The following is a 20,955-nucleotide window of genomic DNA, read 5'->3' on the forward strand; positions in this document are numbered from 1 at the left end:
GATTGGCCACCACAGAGTCCAGACCTGAACCCCATTGAAAATCTTTGGGATGTGCTGGAGAAGACTTTGGTCCAAATCCCCCATCAACAATACAAGATCTTTGGGGGGGGGGGATGAATGCAACTTTGGCCAGAAATAAATGTTGTGACATTGCAGAAGCTTGTAGAAATGATGCCACAGCGAATGCGTGCCTACAGTGTGTATAACTAAAAGCTGACTGTGTTTAGTGATACTAGGAATGGATAAAACAAAACAAAGGTTACATTTGGTGAGCCCGTGCATATGCAGCTCATGTCCAAACACCAGGCTTTGGTGTTGCATTGTGCAATTAAAGCATGTGTATATTTGAACTGTAATACAGGCAGGACCACATAGGCCAGCAATTTTGAACATGTCTCAGAAAGCACCTGTGATCTTAAATACAATGTAAATCATTAAGTTACAAAATACATTAATAAACTGTTGTGTTTCACAATAAATACTTTGCATTTACAATCATCATTCAACACAAACATTTCAGATATTCGGGAACACAAGAATAAATGAGTATGTGAAATGATTAGGCAACAGCAGTGTTATATTTATGGAGTCTTCAGTGACATCATCAGACTGTTCTTCAGTGACATCACCAGACTGTTCTTCAGTGCTATCAGTTGTGAAATGAAGCTAAATGAGCCGCAACCAGTTCCTCAGACTGTTCAAGTTAATATTTCTGCCGGGGGGGGGACAATAAATGCAACAAGAACATCATGTGTGGAATTTATATGAATCTGAAGCAGAAATATTTTATTGTCCACTTCATTTACATAAATGTCATTTGCGTACATATGTCCCCACTCAATACTGTAAGATCATCATTTACAGTTCATACCTGCATTTGCTCATAAATCCACTTGAGGAAGTATGTCACGTTTCCATAGACACCTGGCTTGTTTCTGAAAGCACAACCCTCACCCCAGCTTGTGTCCCCAATGAGCCACCATAGCGACGTCTCCTTGATGACCAGAGGCCCCCCGCTGTCCCCCTGGGAGGGAAAAAACAATGTCATTCTCAGCTGCCTGCCACGTTATTGCTATATACGGAAATCTCTTCCTGCACCTCAGATGCTGACCTGGCAGGAGTCAACTCCGCCCTCCAGTTTGCCTGCACAGATCATGTTGTCTGTGATGTGTCCATTGTAAACTTGACGGCTGTTGCAGATGGACCTGTCTATCAGCGAGACAGTGGCTTCCTGCAGCTGCTCTGATGCAGGACCTTCAGCGGGACATAAGATTTACAGTCATAGGTTAGTATCGCTTTGAATTGTCAAAGCAAATACTGTAAGATAAAATGGATAGCACGTAGATGATTCCATTACATTTTCAACACATGTTCAATGATTTCATTACACGATCTAAACACTGGTGTTGTTAATATATAAAGGTAATTAGACCCAGGCAGAGTGACGCACATGAGGAAAAAAGAGAAAAAGTGCTTGTACCTCCACTGCGAACTGCTCCCCATCCAGTAATGCTGCATTGTCTCGGCGCAGCAAAGTTGACACCAGCATTCGGCAAGCATACCGGTCCAACGTTGGCTATTGAATTGAAGAAACAACATCTAACATTCTCCCTCATGATCCCTTCGTCTTGTAATGAGAAAACTTCACAAAGATAAAATCGCAAAGCGTGGCAGAAATTTGCAACCAAGCTCATCAAATTACTCTAAATTTGTGCCAAATATTTTTTACTGTGAGATAAAAAATATGAGATTCATTTGAGATTCAAATGACATTGAATCTTCAGCTCACTCGACATTTTTAGTGGAGTCAAAAGTTTCATCAGTGCAATGTCGTTGTTGTTGGTTTTGCTGTCAAAGCCAGGGTGGTAGATGATCCGGCTCACTGGGCTGCCCGAGGCCGCATACATCTCGGTCAGGGTGAGATACCCTGCATACACGGTCCACTGACTCGGCAGCGAAAGCCTGCAGGACGACAAAGCAGCCCGAATGAGAGACAGCAACTGGTGGTGCACATACCAGCACACACGGGCATGCTCCTCACAGCCCGTGAGCGTGTGCGATGGATGTCCTGGACAGTGTCGGAGACTTCACGGGGACATACGTCTGAACACAGTGTGCAGCAGTGATGATCCACGAGGGGGTGATGATCGAACCTCCACATTGGTGGCTCCCAGCCACATGTAGGCTGACCTGCCATGGCCAACGCCCCCTGGTGGTCACTGTTTGCCCTCCAACTATGCGTGTTCCATCTCCAGATCTCCCACAATCTAGGGCACAGCATAATGAGAAACGGAAACGGAAGGCAGAACTAAAACCAAAAATCAAAGGAAAGCACTGGAGATTTAAAAAAAAAAAAATGTAATTGCCTGTAGTTACTATTTCAGATTCAAACAAACAGAGTCTCCTGATTTGTCAATGAAAAAGCAATTTTGTCAGGCTTCAATAAAGTAGTGTGGTGAAGGTCACCTTCACCAATGTAAGGTAAGGAAGTGGAGATTTAGCTATTATTTACCTATACATTTCAAGGTCACTGTTGCATTTGTTGGGCAATATGCACTGCATGGGAAAAACAAACACTTTATTATGAAACTAAATGTGATCAGCAAAGTTATTTTAATTAAAACATGACACTCATGAAGTATCGGAATATAAATTTAGGGTGGTAAAACAATCACTTCATGTTTTAGTACAATTCAAATCATATGTAACAGATACTAGAGAAGTTATCTAAACAAATAAAGTTACTTAAATACATTATGATTATTATTACTTCTACTACTACTACTACTACTACTACTACTAATAATAATAATAATAATAATAATAATTATTATTATTATTATTATTATTATTATTATTATTATCAGAAAAAGAGTAAGAATAATGTTAAAAAGTGAAAAGATGAAATCTACAACCTACCTGTTTACAAGATACTTATATACCGGCTGGTCAGAACTGGAATAATCAGATTTGAGCCTCACATATCCATCCACAGCATTGGAATCCATACTTATCTCCCCAGAACTAATGTAGTCATTCCTAAAAGACCAGCCACAGGCCACATCTTACACCAGACAGCATTTACAAAGCCCTGCTCTCAGATCAGTACACACAGATTAGGACTGAACAGCAATCACTAAGCCCTGCTCTAAGATCAGTACACACAGATGAGGACCGAACAGTATTCACAAAGCCCTGCTCTCAGATCAGTACACACAGATGAGGACCGAACAGTATTCACAAAGCCCTGCTCTCAGATCAGTACACACAGATGAGGACCGAACAGCATTCACTAAGCCCTGCTCTAAGATCAGTACACACAGATGAGGACCAAACAGTATTCACAAAGCCCTGCTCTAAGATCAGTACACACAGATGAGGACCGAACAGTATTCACAAAGCCCTGCTCTAAGATCAGTACACACAGATGAGGACCGAACAGTATTCACAAAGCCCTGCTCTCAGATCAGTACACACAGATGAGGACCGAATAGTATTCACAAAGCCCTGCTCTCAGATCAGTACACACAGATGAGGACCGAACAGTATTCACAAAGTCCTGCTCTCAGATCAGTACACACAGATGAGGACCGAACAGTATTCACAAAGCCCTGCTCTCAGATCAGTACACACAGATGAGGACCGAACAGTATTCACAAAGCCCTGCTCTCACATCAGTACACACAGATGAGGACCGAACAGTTATACAGCACTATCTAGAAAGTGTCAAAATGGGGCCTTATAGCTACATGACTGGACAGGACAGTAGAAGTTCGGAAAACGGAGAAACCAGACTAAAGGCTTCCTTACCTGGAGTAGCCAATATGCTCACAAATGGTCTTCCCAATATTGTTGTCCCATCTGTCGGAGCACATAGGCTTCCATGTTTGGTCTTTGCTTGAGAAACTCTGGAGCAGGAAGTTAGATCCATACAAGCGAACTAATAAACAAACAAACAAAGAAATAAATGGAACCAGTTGAAGGTCAGTCCATGTGCAAAAATGATGCCCAGCACAGATAATCTGGTATGAAGAAGCCTCTTACAGCAGGTTGCTTTGTCCTCACCCCCCGGGCAGTCATGGTGTCCATCACACCAGTTGGAAGAGCTCAAACACGTACGGCTATCTCCACACATAAAGCCCAGCATGCACTTCTCAAACACTGTTTTGACACATGGAGATCAACTGCATTGATCAGACAATAGGCAGTGATCTAATACTGATTCCTCTAAAAGGGAACCAAACATTTACCATGACAGCGATTACTCATTACTTACCGAAGTACCATACCAGCACAGCCGCTACACCCAGAATGATTAACACGACGATAAGTGCCACTGTTATGCATGGGCATCGGCTCTTCCTGGTCCCTATCAGAGCGGTCACACCACATAGATAGTGCAGTCAAACACTGCGCGATTACTGAACCGTATATGCCTAAAAGACTGGATGGAAAGGCTAAACGTGAGTACCTCTGTGGGCTGATATGGGATGAGGGTGGCCAGCTGTGGCGGTGTGGTGCGTGTTGATGGGCATAGGCTGGGAGAAAGCATACTGTGGTACAGTGGGGTACACCCCCACGGATCCCCACGAGGGTGCCTGCGGTAGAGGCCGAGATTCCTCATCCTGAAATCCATGGTTTATATGGGAGAGGTTATTGTACATCTGAAAAACAAGGCAAAGGCTTGCTGGAGGAAATCTTAACCAATGGGCTAAGCATTGGTCTTCTCAGTATAAGTTAAGGACATAAATGTAAGTTGTAAGTCCTTACAACTACGGCTAAGCTTCCAATGTGCTCTTAAACATTTTAGCAGTAGCAGCACTAAGTGCATCAGAACTAGCGGATATAAACACACATGTGCATTGCACATGAAACAAGCAAAAAACCTTTTCGGGTATGTCAGTGCTGATTTCTGAGTAAAGTCTATCAAATTAATCATTCACAAAGTGTACAATTCTTTTGCAATGTGAGGATGACTCATTGCCTTGCAAACCAGTTTTGTAAAAGTAGCTTCCGGTTTCACTGAGTGCCAACGATGAAAGAGTACAATAAAATAGTAGTTACTTCAGAAAAAATCTACTCAGAAAAAAAGTACTCATGGAGGAGAAGTACTTTAAAACAAAAACAAAACAAAAGTTTTACTAAAAGTCCCCTTTCTTTTCAAAAAAGAAAAAGTAAGTTGTTTTTTTTTTACTGTATAAGACCATATTTACTATTATATCACATGGCTTGAACCCTTATAACAATATTCAGGTTGTCTTATAACATTTAATAATTAAGTTATTCTTACCCCAGCATAACACAAGCTAATTTTCAACAATAAAAAAAAAAGGTTTTCAGACTTAGTTTTCAGTAATATTTTTTTTTTAATTTTATTTATGAATAGTTTGATTCTATTAGATTATAATGGTGAATTAAATGCTGAAAATAACCCTGTGAATAAAATCAATGAAAAAAGTAGCAAATGTACTTTGAGAGGAAAAAATATCTCAGAAGAGGTATTTCACTCAAAGTAGTTTACTCTTTATTTTTCTCAAAATGTACTCAGGTAAAAGGACCATTACTGAAGAAAAATAACCTTACTCAATTATAGCACCAGACTGAAAACTAACCAGAAATGGTAAAAAAAAACCAAAAAAAAACCAGGAAGCAACTTCATTACTGTTTTGTTGCTCATTTATTTAATATAGTTCAAAAATAATTATCTACTTTCTAATCTTCTTAGAGGAAACAGAGCCTCATTGAACCCAAACACAATCCACTGTTATCAATAAAGGTCACAATCAATATTAATGAAGTTTATTGAAAACTAGTGTGCTCATGTAATGACTAATAGCGTACTTATGACCTTGTGAAAGTAAGAACTTTTAGTTGTATTAAAAACATACCTCTAAGGGCTGTTTCTTCACCACTTATCCCACAGATTTGACCATGGAGTCTCTCCCTTCTTCTGTGTGTCCACTTCTTCTCTGTTCTTGGTAATGAACAGCCATGGCCACACCTTTGCTTGTGCACTGGTAAGCCTATCAGGCCATGCACTTCACTTATCAGGTGAAAGTAAACAGCACTTTTTGAGCACTGTTTCCTGACTCATCGAATTGGGTGAAAGCAACTGATCACGTGGCACCTGGCTGAGTGCTTTTAAGTTGACAACAAAAACCCTTCAGTATGACTCTCCCTGATGCAGATGACATTACATTGTTGTCAGTATTGTTTCCTTGTAGGTTCAACATTTCCATGTAGTGTGCATAACACTTTCCCATTCAAAAATGCCTGGGAACATTCAGGAGAATAGATTTAGGAGCATCTCATATCATCCACTTTAATTGTCTTTATTTGGCATTGTGAAAGAGACAGATCTGGTGTCTGGCAAGGGCTGGTCTCTTGTCCAATATTTCATCTTTACTTCCTTGTTTCGGTGGCACTTGGAAATCCATTTTTAAATACTAATTACAATGTATTTACACTAAAAGGTGTCTGCTTATTTATCAAGGAGAGTAACTGTAATAACTCTGTTCAATGCCTGTGCCATTATGCTCACCTGGTTAAACAACTTCAAAAACACAGGTCTGCTTGGGTCAGCAGGTAACCAGCGCACTATGCTTTTGTGCCATTCTTAGGTTGGTATGAATATATGAACACCCATAAAAGTTGCATTCTTCTTACCAAAGAGGTTCATGACTGGGTGAGGTGTTTCCAAATAATGTTAATTATTATTTTGGGGGTTTATCACTTGAACAACAGGACCAGGCGTCTTGGTTATTTATTGGAGTACATGCTTTTTTGTTCTGTAGTGAAAGCAAAGTGACTTTTAGACTGAACTGGTATATTCATATTATACTGGAGAAATAGTAGTGGTGCTTTGCTAAAAGATCACTTTAAGAGTTCAGGAGCCGTCATTACTGTTGGTGACATCATCAGTAACTGGGTCACATGACATGGCTGTGCACTGACCTTAGGACAAAACAGCTGAAGTGTCAAAACTGCACAGGCAACGGTTTTGGATTTGGAAGTACAAGTAATTTATCCTGTCAGAGGAGTTTAAATTTAGGTTCAAAAAAGTAAAAACCCTGACACAATTTTCTGTCATCCAGTTAATCTCACTAATTAACAACACCTGATGTCTTGAGTCAATTAGAAAATCCAGGTTGGAGCAAAATCTTGGGTAATATTTTTACAAACCCAGTTAACCACAATATCTTATAGTATTTCACAATCACTTTTCTGGGTCTCTATGTGGTATACCTAAAATAAAAAAGATTCTGTTGTCTTTCTGCCTTTTTAAGATGATGTTAATGATTATCCTGGGTCCGATTTCCTAAATGTTATGTCCTGGTACAAAGATGCCTTAATACGGCTGGACAGATTTGCTTCAGTAGCACTGAAACTAGACTCTGACAAACGAAGACCAAGGCTAGTATGCAGGCACTTTTAATGCTCAGAAACCTTCTGTGCATTCACACCTCGTTACTACTTGACAAGACTGAGTGTACTTCAGATTGTGTACTTAACGATTGAGAAATGTTTGGTCATTGTGCATTATGTGGTGGTGTTTTTTTTTTGTTGTTGTTGGAAAAATGTGTCCGGTAAACATGTCCCGTGCTGACTTCGGTGGACAGCTGTGGAGGTCAGTTATTCCTGTAAGGTGAAGGACCCCCATACTGCAAGCCTGTTTGTGCATGGTTTTGCCCCTTGCCAAAATCTTGCTCATGCTTCTTGGACAACACGCTCTACTGGACAGTTTAGAAACACTCCCAGTTCTGTGAAGCGTTTAACATATGCTGCCAGTCCGAGATGTCATCTGAACTGGACTAGCGCTGGCCGCAAAAAAACCTGAAGTCATATTAAACTCTTTGTACCTAAGTCTCCCCGTCCTTTTTCACATGTTCTCTGCTGTATATCTTAAGTAAAGCTTTCTTAGTGGCTAAGCAATAGCACACTCCAGTGGTAATTCAGTGTTGCTACAAGGTAGTGACTGTTTCTATTCTCATTTTACAGGGAATTTTGAAGATTCAAAATGCTGTTGGGTTTTTGTTTGTTTGTTTATTTAATATCTTTGCCATTTTCAATAATATTAACTCTAAAGGCACTTCAGTAGTGAAAGCATTTCATAAGTATCTTTTATTGCTATTCCACGGTTTTAAATAATCCATTTTATCTTGGGTGTTCCTTAAAAATCCTTCCACTTTCCACAAAGAGATTTATCCTATAAAGAAACCTCATACCTTAAATAATGATCAGTATAAATACCTTTACTTAATGGCTTAATTTAAAAAGCTAATTGAAAAATGACCACATTAAATAGTTCTCTGATGGAGAGAGAGGAGTGACATTTTGGAGTGATTATAACCATAACGTTAGAAAGGCAGCTAATACTGAGAAGGCCATCATCTGCCTTCTGATTATACTGTCCTTTTTGGCCTTTGTGGAATGCTGAATTTGAGGCTGAATTGGCTACAGTTGCATTTTCCCCATCTTCTGACCTTACTCAGACAATGTGGCTGAACAGACAAATTACAGTTGACCTTAGAGAGATACTGAATGAGAGAGATTTTGCACTGGTTAAAATCTCTGGATGAGAATGGATGAGGCCCCTCCTCCTCCATTACAGATACTCGCCAAGCCATATTGCCCAGACTTCAGATTGTGCACCATATGTCCAACAATCCTAGTACCAGACATGCTGGGGAAAAAGAAGATTCAAACAGTTCAAAGATTAACAATGGAACCATTACTATATACATGTGTTTTAGAACCAAGATCAAACTGGCAACAGCCAACAAACAGTGCTGATTCATGCTCAATACCCAATAGGGTGCCCAAGGGACACAGCTCCACCGTTGATGTTGACTTTGCTGGCGTCGATGTCCAGCATCTTAATATTGGCCAGGACCACCACGCTAAAAGCCTCGTTTATTTCCCACATGGCAATGTCCTCCGTCTTAATGCTGGCAGCCTTGAGCACCTGCAGAAGGCGCAAGGGCTCGTCAAGAGCGGCACGGACAAGTTCACGCGAGCGCCAATGCCGAAAGCGACCGCGTTAGCTTACCTTGGGCACGGCAAATGCTGGCGCGATGGGGAAGTCGATGGGTGCTACAGCAGCGTCAGCGAATGCTGGAAAAAAGAACAGTGGATGACTGATTAGCTTCAGCAAAGAACACGCCACTTTGCAGGAGGAGGCCAATACAGAGAGAACGGCCACCACGCTGGGTTAGGAAAAGAGATCTTTGAAAGGGAAACACAGTTGCTGCAGAGGAACGTTTCTCTCACCTACAATCCTTGCCATTGGCACCACGTTGAGCCTCTTCGCCGCGTCTGCAGTCATGAGCACAACGGCAGCTGCACCGTCGTTCAGCGTGCTAGCATTAGCTGCTGTCACTGTGCCTGAGAGCCAAATTAAAAAATATGTAGATTTATATATGATGTATCCAAACATATCTTTAGACAAGCAAAGGCTTGCAGACCAACTTTGAGAATCACAAGTCCTGGGAGCAGAGCACATACCGTTCTCTCTCTGGAAGACAGCCTTCAGTTTTGGCACTTTGCTAAAATCAACCTTCCTCCATTCCTCATCTTCCTTAACCACAACATCTGGCTTGCCTGAAAACACAGGAACATTACACAGCTTGAATCGGCACAGGAAAGCCGCGTGCAGTTTCTTTAACGAACATGGAACGCGTCAGCTCTGTAATGCTTCGTGCGCCGGAAACTGCCTGGATGTCTGGACTGAGATGTCTGGACTGAGCAGTCAGACTGACCTTTTTGTGGGATGCTAACCGGAACCACCTCCTTGGCCAGGACACCTGACTCCCACGCTGCCTTGCTGCGGGTATATGAGCTGATGGCATAGGTGTCCTGTTCCTCTCTAGAAATGCTGCTGTTTTTGGCTGTATTTTCTGCACAGTTACCCTAAAAATGAAACCCAAGGGGTTAATGGTGCATAGGATGCATGTGGTGCCATCCTAGGTGCACCGACTGAAATGTAAAGTACAAAAGGCCAACACCATTTGAAATCTGTTGTAACGTACAAAACTACAGTACCATGTGAAGTTTGTTGTAATGTATGGGCAGTGGAAGCTCAGTAATTAAGTTACTCAACTTCTAATCACAAGGTTGCCAGTTCAAGCCCCACCACTGCCAAGTTGCCACTGTTGGGCCCCTGAGCAAGGCCCTTAACCGTCAATTGCTCAAGTTGTACTCAGCCATGATTGCAAGTTGCTTTGGATTTAAAAAAAAGGCAGCTAAATGCTATAAATGTAAATATAAAAGGCACAGTACCATGTGAAATTTGTTGTAGACATCCGTGAGGCCATCCTTTACGATAAGATCCTCCATCATCACCCCGCCATATGCGGGTGCCTCTCTGGCCATCACATATGGAACCTGAGACATGCACTCCATGCCTCCTGCTACCATCACATCCTACACATATATATTTTTATCATTTATGCATTTATGCAGGGAAAAAAGAAACAACTATGCATCCAAGTATGAAATCTCAGTAAATTATTACATAACTTGGTAAGACAAATCTGCATTTCTTTCCAAATTACAAATTGTCAAGTTCTCATATACTTTTTTTAAGACAAACCAGGGGTGGGTTTCCCAAAGTGTTTGTAACTTGAAGTAATACGTTATCTCACACTTGAGAACATTCTTAAATTGACAAGCATTTCCCAAAACCCTTTAAATCTAATTTAGTAGTTAAACTCGATCATAAATTTTAAAGTATTCTGAACTTGAAGTTCACATGTAGTTCTACCTCATAAAACTCAGACATGTTGGTTCTATGCATGGCAAAAGTGCATTTGTATATATACAAAAATACAAAATCATGAAAATTTATATTTATTTTTGAGCAGAAATATAAATCATTTCATTTTATTTCAGGGTTTAAATCATTTCATTCACACAAAACAAACAATATAACAATTGTAATATGGGGGATTATTTGCTGGTGTACACATTTAAATGAAGTGTGTTGTAGTAGTAGTAATTAATCAATGTAATCTTTGCAAAGAATGGCTACAGTTAACCTGTCATGCAAATGTGTGCAAAAGCACTGTGGTGCCATGCACCAAGATATATAACATTTCCATGCACTAGAGATGCACTGCATAAAATCAACATAGGTTTTCATTGAACTGTTCGTGCAGTGGATGGCACACTGATCCCCACACACACACCCAGCCTCTTGAGCTCTAACTATATCTGCCATAATGGCTTCTCTGTGTTAAATGTGCAAGTCATATGCAACCCCCAAGGCCTCTTTATGGACACTGTGGCCAAGTGTCCTGGGAGAACTTGCATCCTGCATCTGGGCCAATTCTGGAGTGGGTCAAATGGCAACTTACTCCTATCTTGAATTACCAAGAGAGAAGGACTTTTCCAGGCTGGCATTGAAACAAGGAAGCAAATGATAAATGTTTTTGCTAAAATTGACCAAAAATGTATTTGGGATATGTGACCTGTTTGTTTTTGGGGTTTAACATAATAGACTCCAGGGCATTTATTGGGGTGCAAGTTTTACTTTCACCAAGCTTTATTTGTGCCCACCACTTAAAATATAAATAAGGAAGTGCAACACTCATAAAAAAAAAAAAAAATTTGTCCTTGCATCTTTTTTACCTCCTTTACCAGGTCTGTAGCTTTGTAAAAGAGCATTTTTTGTTTGTTTGTTTTTTCAATTACTCCCAACATTTGGGTGAGTTCATCTTTGGAAAAATTCTGTTTGTACTGCCAGTTGCCATGCTTCTGGACTGATGCATGAGAGGTTAAATATGTGCCTCTTTACAGGCTTGATATGGACTTGCAAGTGTAATGTTTTTCATATTTTTTATACCATTCATTTATAATAATTATTTTCCTAATCATAGTTTTGTAGTGTAATAATGAGAAAATGTATATAAATGTATGGGAGGTTCAGTTTTTGACTGGCGGTAGTTTTCCAGCACAAGTGCAGAGGTGGAGTCAACAAAGAACTACTTAAAACTCACTCGTAGTTTAGGAGAAAGTTTTTGGGAAACACTCGCTACACTGGCATTCTTAAAGTTATGTAATTGGTAAAGTTCTTTGTAATTTGCTAAGACTAATCGTTATTGGAAAACGCACCACAGACTGTGAGTTAAGAGTAACAGCTGCGTTACCTGGTGCCCACACATGAGACTCTGAGCAGCCAACATGATGGACTTCATACCGGAGGCACACACTTTGTTAATGGTTGTCGCTGGAGTGGAGAGGGGCAGACCTGTGAATTAAACAGACAGAATGGATTATGGGATTGCTTAGACAAAGACCATTTCCCCATCACCATTTTTATGAGTTGTTTTGCACCTTCCAAAATGTGCTGTTGAGTCTTGTTACAAACCTCCCATTCCAAAGCAAAACTCTGTCACAGATAAATCTCTAAATTTAAACAACAACCCAAATGCACAGAGCTGCACTGCATCACTGCATTGCAGTATGAGATCTCATCAAGAAAGACTGCAGGGTATTGTTAGTTTTGTCTTTGTTATGCATAGGTGTGCTGAGTGCTGAGTCACTCACCGGCACCCAGGAGGGCTTGTCGGGTTGGAGCTTGTCCTTCCCTGGCCTGCAGGACATTGCCCATGTACACCTCCTTCACCTCCTCCAGAGGGATGCCTGCAACAGAGACAATGGGAACGCTCTCACAGGTCCCAGAATACCTTCCAAATCATTGTCCTTCAAGAATTCTGAATAAATGATGATTCCCAACATTTGCTTGTGAGGCACAATTTATGTTCATTGCTTATGGCACTGAGTGCTCTGTGTGCAGCATCACCCACATTTCTTCAGAGGGAGAGAGAGCTTTACCTGCTTGTGCGATGGCTCCTTTAATGGCAATGGAACCTAGCTTGGTTGCAGGAACTGTGGAGAGGCTTCCTCTGAATGACCCTATAGGGGTCCGAGCTGCGCTGACAACCACAACCTCCTAGAAAGTCATACACAAGAGGAGCAGCGGACATTCACCCTCAGTCAGCCATAGATACGACGGTTCTGTGGCTTTTCTTCATATATGTCTAAGGGAGAGCTATAACGTTAAGTAGCAACTTACATTTAGAGATGGTCGCGCAACGTAGGTCCTCGACAAATATTTGTGTGCCTGAAAAGAATAGCCGGTGTTAGCTAGCTAGCTAACTAACTAACTAACTACAACGTTTGCTAAACGCAGACATCAAATAAGTCTCTCATAAGAAGGCAGCCACATCTATGTGAATGTGTATAGTTTTTGCTGGAAATTAAATAGGTAGCCTATGCAGCTAGCAAGCAAGCTAACCCGCTAGCTGCCTACTCGAAATGATCCACAACCAAGATATCTAGGTCGCTAAATGTCATGTTTTGTTGACTTGGGGGGGCTAAAACAAACTTCACATATCGACCTTGCACCCTTAGTTTTACTTACGAGCTGTCTGCACAGCTGCGTGCGTGTGGTGAACAGTGCAGCAGATGACATAATCACAGTAGACAACCAAGCGCGCAGAACGACGAGTTTCACCTTCACACCCCAAAAAAACGCTTTTAAGCGAACAGCCAATCAAATCGGAGAGGTGTGTCCTCGTCACGTTGCTGCTCCCACAGAATTGTGGATAGTGTAGTGTTATTTTGGTTTGCATATTTCATCATTTCGTTTTCTTATTAATCTGAGCGTCTTTTGTAGGCTTAATGTAGAAAATCACAAAATTAAATTCTCACGTTTTCTTGTCTTATCGTCAAGCATGAGACTTGAGTGCTTCAAATAATTGTATTTTATTTTACTTGCAAAACATACATTTACAGCAGAAAATAGTATCTTATGACACCTTAAGATAAGAATAATAACAAAGTAGGTTAGTATCATGCATATAAATATGTGACTTAACAGACACCAGATAATCTACAGTTGTTCAGCTCAGTTCAGTTATTATTCATGTAAAAGAGGAAACAATGCTCAGTAGCAGTCCAGCCATCCATAGATTAGAAGCACCCATCTCACTGATCTTGATTTATAATCATGCTCTGTTTTCCTGGCACCAATGGAAAAATATAATAGACCTGAAGAATAAATAAATCTTAAATCACACCTGCACTTGAAATGTAGTGCTGTCCATTACTAATGTGTTTGTGTATAAAAAAATCATTTGCAAGTACAGATCATGGCTTTACTTAAGTACTAACTGGGAATTTTGTTAATTGGTTGTGCAAAAACATAGTCACAGAGACCTAAGAGAATGTTGGCAATGCAATTAAAGTTAGGTTAGGGAGGGGAGGTTTTGGGCAATGTATTTTTCCCAGACCTCAGCTATTAGAAAACTCAGATTTATTAGTAGTAGTATTAGCACTAGTGTTTATGCTCACCAAACTTTTTTATCAGCAGGATTAAAAGCAGGGAAATCTTGTTTGGTATATTTAGGGTAACCACATTCCAGTTTTTCAAAAAGTTCATTGAATCTAAGCAAAATAAGCAAAAAGAATATATACAAATGATAACAGTAATATTGATAATACTTATGCAGTATCAATGAGTACAGTATAGATTATTATTATTATTATTATTATTATTGTTGTTGTTATTACCTCCAGTAAGTATCTCCCACAAAGAACAGTGTGCTAGCATCTGCTTCCTCATGATAGGCACCATCGATCTTTGTGACTGAAGCAGGAAAGCCAAACTGGGAGATGGGTTTAGGATATCCATGCAATGTTTTGGTCCCTCTCACGGCCCAATACTGCTGACCTACATGGTTACATATACATAAATATGTCTGGATTTTACATTATAAAAATACATTAAATTATAAAGTCAGCTTTTTCTGTATGAGTGAGTTTGAGAGTGATAAACATTGCATATTTCAGGTAAGATAAATGAAGTCATACCTTTGAAAAGAAAGGCCATGTCTTTCGCTTTTACCTCATACGCAGCATCAACAGAATTAATTGAGGGCCAAGTTGATTTTATTTTGTTAATTTGAATTCCTTTTATATTGTCACACTTCTTCCAGTAATACCTTATAGGAAAGAAAGATAAACAAGAGGGAACAAATGTGAAAAAAACAAGATTTTTTGTTACCTTTTTATTCTATTATTACTATAGCTGTTATTGTTGTAATTATTATTATTATTATTATTATTATTATATTAATAATAATAATAATAATAATAATAATAATAATAAAACAACAGTTTTCTACTTAAAACACTGTCTTACTCATTTTTGAAAAAATAAGGTTCTCCCCTTATAGTAGTTACAGCATCAAACACTACATCTTGGCTGCATTGCACTGGTATGTTTGGTCTGGTCTCCGATGTACGAAGACCTAGGAGAGACAAACAAAAGGAAGTTCATTTTATTGTCCAGATACTCCATTGCACTGCCTGACTTACATCTACATCATGTCACTTCTGTGCACTACACTTTTCGTATACCATCGAGAGCTCGGACTCTTCGTTTAGCATCTCCTGGTAGTTGATATCCATTTGTGTTCACGTACTGATAAGTGGGTTACATGAGGGCGAAAAAAGAAAACAAGATAGAAAATCATCAAAACGACGGCACAGTTTGGCCTGAGCTTCTAAAAACGGAAGGACTACTGTAAAATGACAGAAACAACATGCAACATCAATTTTAATGTCCACATAATTGCTTACCTCTGCTAGTTCTTGGTCCCCTGCGGACAGATGTGTGAGGTTGGTCGGGGCGGCATTACTCAGCCCCAAACACACCGTGAGTGCCAGTGTCAGAAGCACCTTGCCCTCCATTGCTGAGCTGTTTTCTACTGCAGAGAAGACAAGAGGGGTTTATATGTGCTGCATCTACACCACTTCTATGTAAGGCTTCCGAGCCTTGACATTGGGTGGGGAAGCGAAAGGAAGGATAGGCCATTCTGTCTGAACATGCCCTTTACTGGAAGGGCTCAAAAGTGCCTTCATGTTTGTTACATATCTGAAGATGTCTCAGTCCTTTCTGGAATGGAACATCCCTGAGACATCTGGATATGGAACATACTCACAATTTATTGTTTATGCACATACCTTATCCTAAACTTTAAGATTATTAGGTTGATATTTACTGCAACCCTGATCTGACTTAGTAAATTCTTTGCAACTTGAAGGCATTAGACTGGCTACAATCTGTGGATTCTGTGTTTGTAAAAGTAACCTCTAAGTAGCTAAAGTACAAGAGATTCTGGTAGTTGTTTACTTTTGCCATATGCTGTACAATCCAAGATGCATGTGGTACTTTGTTTATGGTGTTATTTTTATTTATTTGTTTAAGGAAATACTGCAGTAGGTTTACAAATACTTATGAATATCTCTACTTCTTAAAAACGTACTTTAAAATAAATTCTACTCCGTCTACACCTGATTTTGTAACATGCTGCATACTGTGTCAAATTTGCTGAAGGACATATGAGACGATTTTGTATTGAGGTTTCCTGTAGCCTCATTTATTTTGGATGATTCATCACGAAATTAAATTCTCATGTTTTCTTGTCTTATCGTCAAGCATGAGACTTGAGTGCTTCAAATAATTGTATTTTATTTTACTTGCAAAACATACATTTACAGCAGAAAATAGTATTTTATGACACCTTAAGATAAGAATAATAACAAAGTAGGTTAGTATCATGCATATAAATATGTGACTTAACAGACACCAGATAATCTACAGTTGTTCAGCTCAGTTCAGTTATTATTCATGTAAAAGTAATATGGAATATCTCTACTTCTTAAAAACGTACTTTAAAATAAATTCTACTCCGTCTACACCTGATTTTGTAACATGCTGCATACTGTGTCAAATTTGCTGAAGGACATATGAGACGATTTTGTATTGAGGTTTCCTGTAGCCTCATTTATTTTGGATGATTCATCACTTTACTGCTTGATTAATATTGCTCATTAAATAGAAGACAGGAGTCATAAAATTAGATGTGATTTGGCTGCTACCTTTTTTATAATTTAGGAAAACCTAATCAATTGTCTAAAGTTGTGGCACTGGGTTTCTTTTGCACAAGAAGAAAATCATGGACAAAGTATAGAGAATTATTTAATTAACTGATAATTAATTAGATAGTTTTAAAAAATGCAAATGTAATAATAACTTATTAATTGCAGTTTATTTTCTATACCTCCTTCCTTAAAACAACAGACAGAAACAACTGCACAAAAAGTATTCAGTGATGAACATCTACAGTTGTAACACATTACAACACACAGAGACGTCTGGGAGGAGGGAGCCGTGCCGTGACAACAATGTTTGTATAAATTCAGATGAAGACAGATAAACTCTGTATTACTGAATTATTTCCACAGTAGTAATTTTGTGTATACTAAATTAATGGTCAAAGAACAAGTAGGTTGGCTGTAGAGTCTGTTTGCTACTAGTGGAACAAAATCTGTCATTATATCTGGATGTTGGAAATGATCTTATGAAATTTCCCAGGAGAGTTGTGATGTCATTCTAGTACATTTACACTCAATCACAGACGTTGAAAACTTGATTGTGTGACAATAGAAGAACTACAGAAAATCCTGAGGCTGTTCCAAGGGCGATTTAGAATACATTCATGCATACACTTGACAGATAACAAGCCTCAGCATGACAGAACAGCATATGTCTCCATATATGGTTATTTTTCACTTTATACAAAATACTGCACAGTGATACTGAATTTCACCCCTGCAACTGATGCCAGTAACAAGTATTGAAGCACAGGTATCTATTAAATTGGAAGATGATGTCAGAGAATATGAAATTTAAGTAATATGAAGAATAACTGTGCAATACAAGTTTTAAAAAAAAGCTTTTTCTTCTGAGTTGTGTGACTGTTCACGTATATTCTTAAAACAGCATGTGTCGCTGTATTTGGTTAAAAGTGCTGGTATTACCATTATCTGTTGTAAGGTAGATAGAATTTATAGAATAATCCATAGAAAACACCTAGTTTTGTGTTTATTCGGTTAACATTTCTGGAAGTAGCACACACTGAAGCTTCTGTTTTTTTTTAACTATATCCACTGACGAGGTAGCTAGAATAGGAAAGAAAACAATTTTATTTAACAAATTTCTACTTACATAGTAACAGACTGTTTTCCTACTTACAGGTATGTATGTACTTATTGTCCTCCAGTACTTGTTGAGGTTTGCATGTGTTTGCATGCGTGTGCGTGTGTGTGTGTGTGTGTGTGTATGCATGTGTGTGTGTATGCATGTGTGTGTGTGCGTGTGTGTGCGTGTGTATGTGTGTGTGTGTGCGCGTGTGTGTGTATGCATGTGTATGCATGTGTATGCATGTGTGTGTGCATGTGTGCGTATGTGTGTGTGCGTGTGTGTGTGTGTGCCTGTGTGTGTGTGTGTGCATGTGTGTGTGCATGTGTGTGTGTGTGTGTGCATGTGTGTGTGTGCGTGTGTGCGTGTGTGTGTGTGTGCGCGCGTGTGTGTGTGTGTGTGTGTGTGTGTTCAGTAGAGAAATGGGCCATGCCTGTGTACCTCTTTACTGAACGGCTGCAGTAACTCAATGAATCATCCTTGGAAATTTCTCTGCCACTAATGTGATACTGATGTTCATTCATAATCTCCTTTCATCATAGCTATAAAAATCAAAACCATTGATGAATAAAAGTAGGTGTTGTATGAGACTAATTGCCCAAAAGGCCATGAACATCCACCTGAAGAGCTACTGGTTCATGAAGATCATGGTCATGCTTGCCTTGTGGTAACAGAAGACAGCGTCTACTTTGCAACCTCGTCTACTTTGTCTCACTGGAGTGAGACAGACCCAGCGAGCGGCTAAACTCGTGAGCAGCCACCAGGAGCAGAATGTGGCCTGAAAAGAGTAAAAGGATAGTCCATCAGTTTCTTCCTACTTTATAGTTCATTTAGTTCAGTGGTGATTTGCAAGCCTCACCGTTAGTTGAACGGAAGGTGAAATTTTCATCATCATCAAAGTGTGCATCTCCTCCAATGCCAGCAGAGGTAGCAAAAGAATGAGCCAGAGTGCCGTCTGGTCCATCAAAGGGGAAGGAAAGTTTTAACATTAGAGGATTTTATGGCCTGGACAATTTACATCTTTGTTATCACTATACGTTACTAAGTTGACAGACCTGAAAGGGTCTCAAAACTAAGCCTACAGTGAGCCTACATGTGGACAAGTAAGTACTTTCTCAGTTAGCAAGGTCTGCTACATAAGAGCAAGTTAATACTTCATTTTAGCATTCATCTAGGCACAAAAATACTAGACATTTTCTGTGGTAATAACAGGCTGTTTAAAGTTTTTTACAGGCTTTTACTAACTTTTGGCAGTGCATTTATAAGACTTGACTTCCTTCAGTCTGTGTAAGAAAAACTAGTCATGTTCTCAAGATAGTCGTGTTAATGAAGTTCATTGGTCTTCCATTTCAAATCCTTACCAAACGTGCTGAGTACTGAGCAACATCTGGAACTCCACAACAAGGCTTCTTCATCACATTTAGGCTTAAATCCTTTAAGCCCAAAAAACATCTGCATCTCAGCAATTTTGAAACTCATCTCATCAATGCTTGCTTTGGAAGCAGTTCTAGACTGTTCACTCATATTTTAGAATTTCTTCAGGTAATTCAAGTAATACACCCAATAATGAAATACAATTTAGTACGAACAGTTTCTAACATCCTGAATGTTAACAGAAATGTTATTATATTTATTATTATATCTCATTCTAGAGTGTAAAGTAATATTTTACACTTCATAAATGTTACATTACCACTGCAAAAGCAAAATCTTGGACCTGAATGAACAGTCATCAGGCCATTGAGGAGGTAGAGCTTGTAGTGAGTCTTCATGTTGCCTCCATAAGGATCCACTCCTGCTTGGATTGCACTCAGAGGGATGGAGGCTTAATACACTTACATTTACATCTTTATCTCATTTGTCACCATAGCTTGTGGCAATACTGACCAGTTGACCAAGATTGATGTATCTATGAGCTACAGTTTTGTAAACAGAGGTGGAGAATCAGAAGAAGAAGAAAAACAATTACAAGAGGGGTCCAGCACCTATGGTGCTTTATCAACTAAGAAGAAAAGCCCTAAGAAATACAACTAACAAATACAATAGTGTTACAGCACCTAAGTTGCTTGCACCGTTAAATATCGCTGCCACAGTCAACGAGCCTTTCCTGACGTGACTTGGCACATGCTGGCACTTAAGCACAATTTAACCAGTTGTTTATGGTAAGGCCTGCTATTGGAGATTGACTGTTATGTGTCATTCATGATAGACATATTTAAAATGACTGACAGAGAGGATTAGCCCTGATTAAAACACTATGGGAATGACTCATTTTTCAGTTTCAAATGCATGTTTATATCTTATAGTTCCACTGTGACATGAATAAGAAGGAGCAAAGTGCAAGTGCAGAGTAAGATCGTCTTTACTGATGCTCAGATACAAAATTGAGACACACAGACACACACACAGACAGAAACAACTGCACAAAAAGTATTCAGTGATGATCATCTACAATTGTAACACATTACAACACACAGAGACGTCTGGGAGGAGGGAGCTGTGCCGTGACAACAATGTTTGTATAAATTCAGGTGAAGACAAATAAACTCTGTATTAATGAGTTATTTCCACAGTAGTAATTTTGTGTATACTAAATTAATGGACAAAGAACAAATAGGTTGGCTGTAGAGTCTGTTTGCTACTAGTGGAACAAAAATATGTCATTATATCTGGATGTTGGAAATGATCTTGTGGAATTTCCCAGGAGAGTTGTGATGTCATTCTAGTACGTTTACACTCAATCACGGACGTTGAAAACTTGATTGTGTGACAATAGAAGAACTACAGAAAATCCTGAGGCTGTTCCAAGGGCGATTTAGAATACATTCATGCATACACTTGACAGATAACAAGCCTCAGCATGACAGAACAACATATGTCTCCATATATGGTTATTTTTCACTTTA

At 39.4% G+C, this 20,955-nt stretch overlaps 2 protein-coding genes and 1 long non-coding RNA gene across 3 annotated transcripts; 1 reads left to right on the top strand and 2 right to left on the bottom strand.

The window, feature by feature from the left end:
* Positions 1–5,972, bottom strand: tmprss2 (transmembrane serine protease 2). The gene is made up of 13 exons (XM_027015441.2): positions 5,889–5,972; positions 4,472–4,664; positions 4,277–4,369; positions 4,045–4,161; positions 3,811–3,940; positions 2,920–3,039; positions 2,513–2,556; positions 2,102–2,267; positions 1,790–1,962; positions 1,481–1,576; positions 1,112–1,254; positions 872–1,024; positions 1–712 (listed from the first exon to the last, which is right to left on the bottom strand). Exons 2-13 carry the CDS (start codon positions 4,662–4,664, stop codon positions 704–706), a joined length of 1,437 nt encoding a protein of 478 aa, XP_026871242.2. The 5' UTR covers positions 5,889–5,972; the 3' UTR covers positions 1–703.
* On the top strand, positions 4,386–12,592 carry LOC113580726. The gene is made up of 3 exons (XR_003410994.2): positions 4,386–4,463; positions 5,924–6,017; positions 12,522–12,592. It is a non-coding gene; the product is annotated as an uncharacterized LOC113580726 (long non-coding RNA).
* On the bottom strand, positions 8,099–13,528 carry acat1 (acetyl-CoA acetyltransferase 1). Its single transcript, XM_027015443.2, has 12 exons — positions 13,424–13,528; positions 13,076–13,123; positions 12,835–12,952; positions 12,547–12,642; positions 12,147–12,247; positions 10,279–10,422; positions 9,759–9,909; positions 9,505–9,600; positions 9,271–9,384; positions 9,050–9,114; positions 8,808–8,965; positions 8,099–8,683 (listed from the first exon to the last, which is right to left on the bottom strand). The coding sequence occupies exons 1-12, from the start codon at positions 13,472–13,474 to the stop codon at positions 8,563–8,565; spliced, it is 1,263 nt and encodes a 420-aa protein (XP_026871244.2). The 5' UTR covers positions 13,475–13,528; the 3' UTR covers positions 8,099–8,562.
* Positions 13,529–20,955: the final 7,427 nt, after the last annotated feature.

Source organism: Electrophorus electricus, chromosome 17 (genome assembly GCF_013358815.1).
Source record: "Electrophorus electricus isolate fEleEle1 chromosome 17, fEleEle1.pri, whole genome shotgun sequence".
NCBI classification, from domain to species: domain Eukaryota; kingdom Metazoa; phylum Chordata; class Actinopteri; order Gymnotiformes; family Gymnotidae; genus Electrophorus; species Electrophorus electricus.

Excerpts from the sequence above, each read along its gene's own strand:
- acat1 (XM_027015443.2), bottom strand. The coding sequence starts at position 13,474 with ATGTCATCTGCTGCACTGTTCACCACACGCACGCAGCTGTGCAGACAG. Across the intron at positions 10,423-12,146 it reads GTCTCATGTGTGGGCACCAG|GATGTGATGGTAGCAGGAGG; the intron begins GTAACGCAGCTG and ends ATATATGTGTAG. Across the intron at positions 8,966-9,049 it reads CAGCATTTGCCGTGCCCAAG|GTGCTCAAGGCTGCCAGCAT; the intron begins GTAAGCTAACGC and ends CGCCTTCTGCAG.
- tmprss2 (XM_027015441.2), bottom strand. The coding sequence starts at position 4,664 with ATGTACAATAACCTCTCCCATATAAACCATGGATTTCAGGATGAGGAA. Across the intron at positions 3,941-4,044 it reads TGAGGACAAAGCAACCTGCT|TTCGCTTGTATGGATCTAAC; the intron begins GTAAGAGGCTTC and ends TTTGTTTATTAG. Across the intron at positions 1,255-1,480 it reads GGGAGCAGTTCGCAGTGGAG|GTCCTGCATCAGAGCAGCTG; the intron begins GTACAAGCACTT and ends GTCCCGCTGAAG.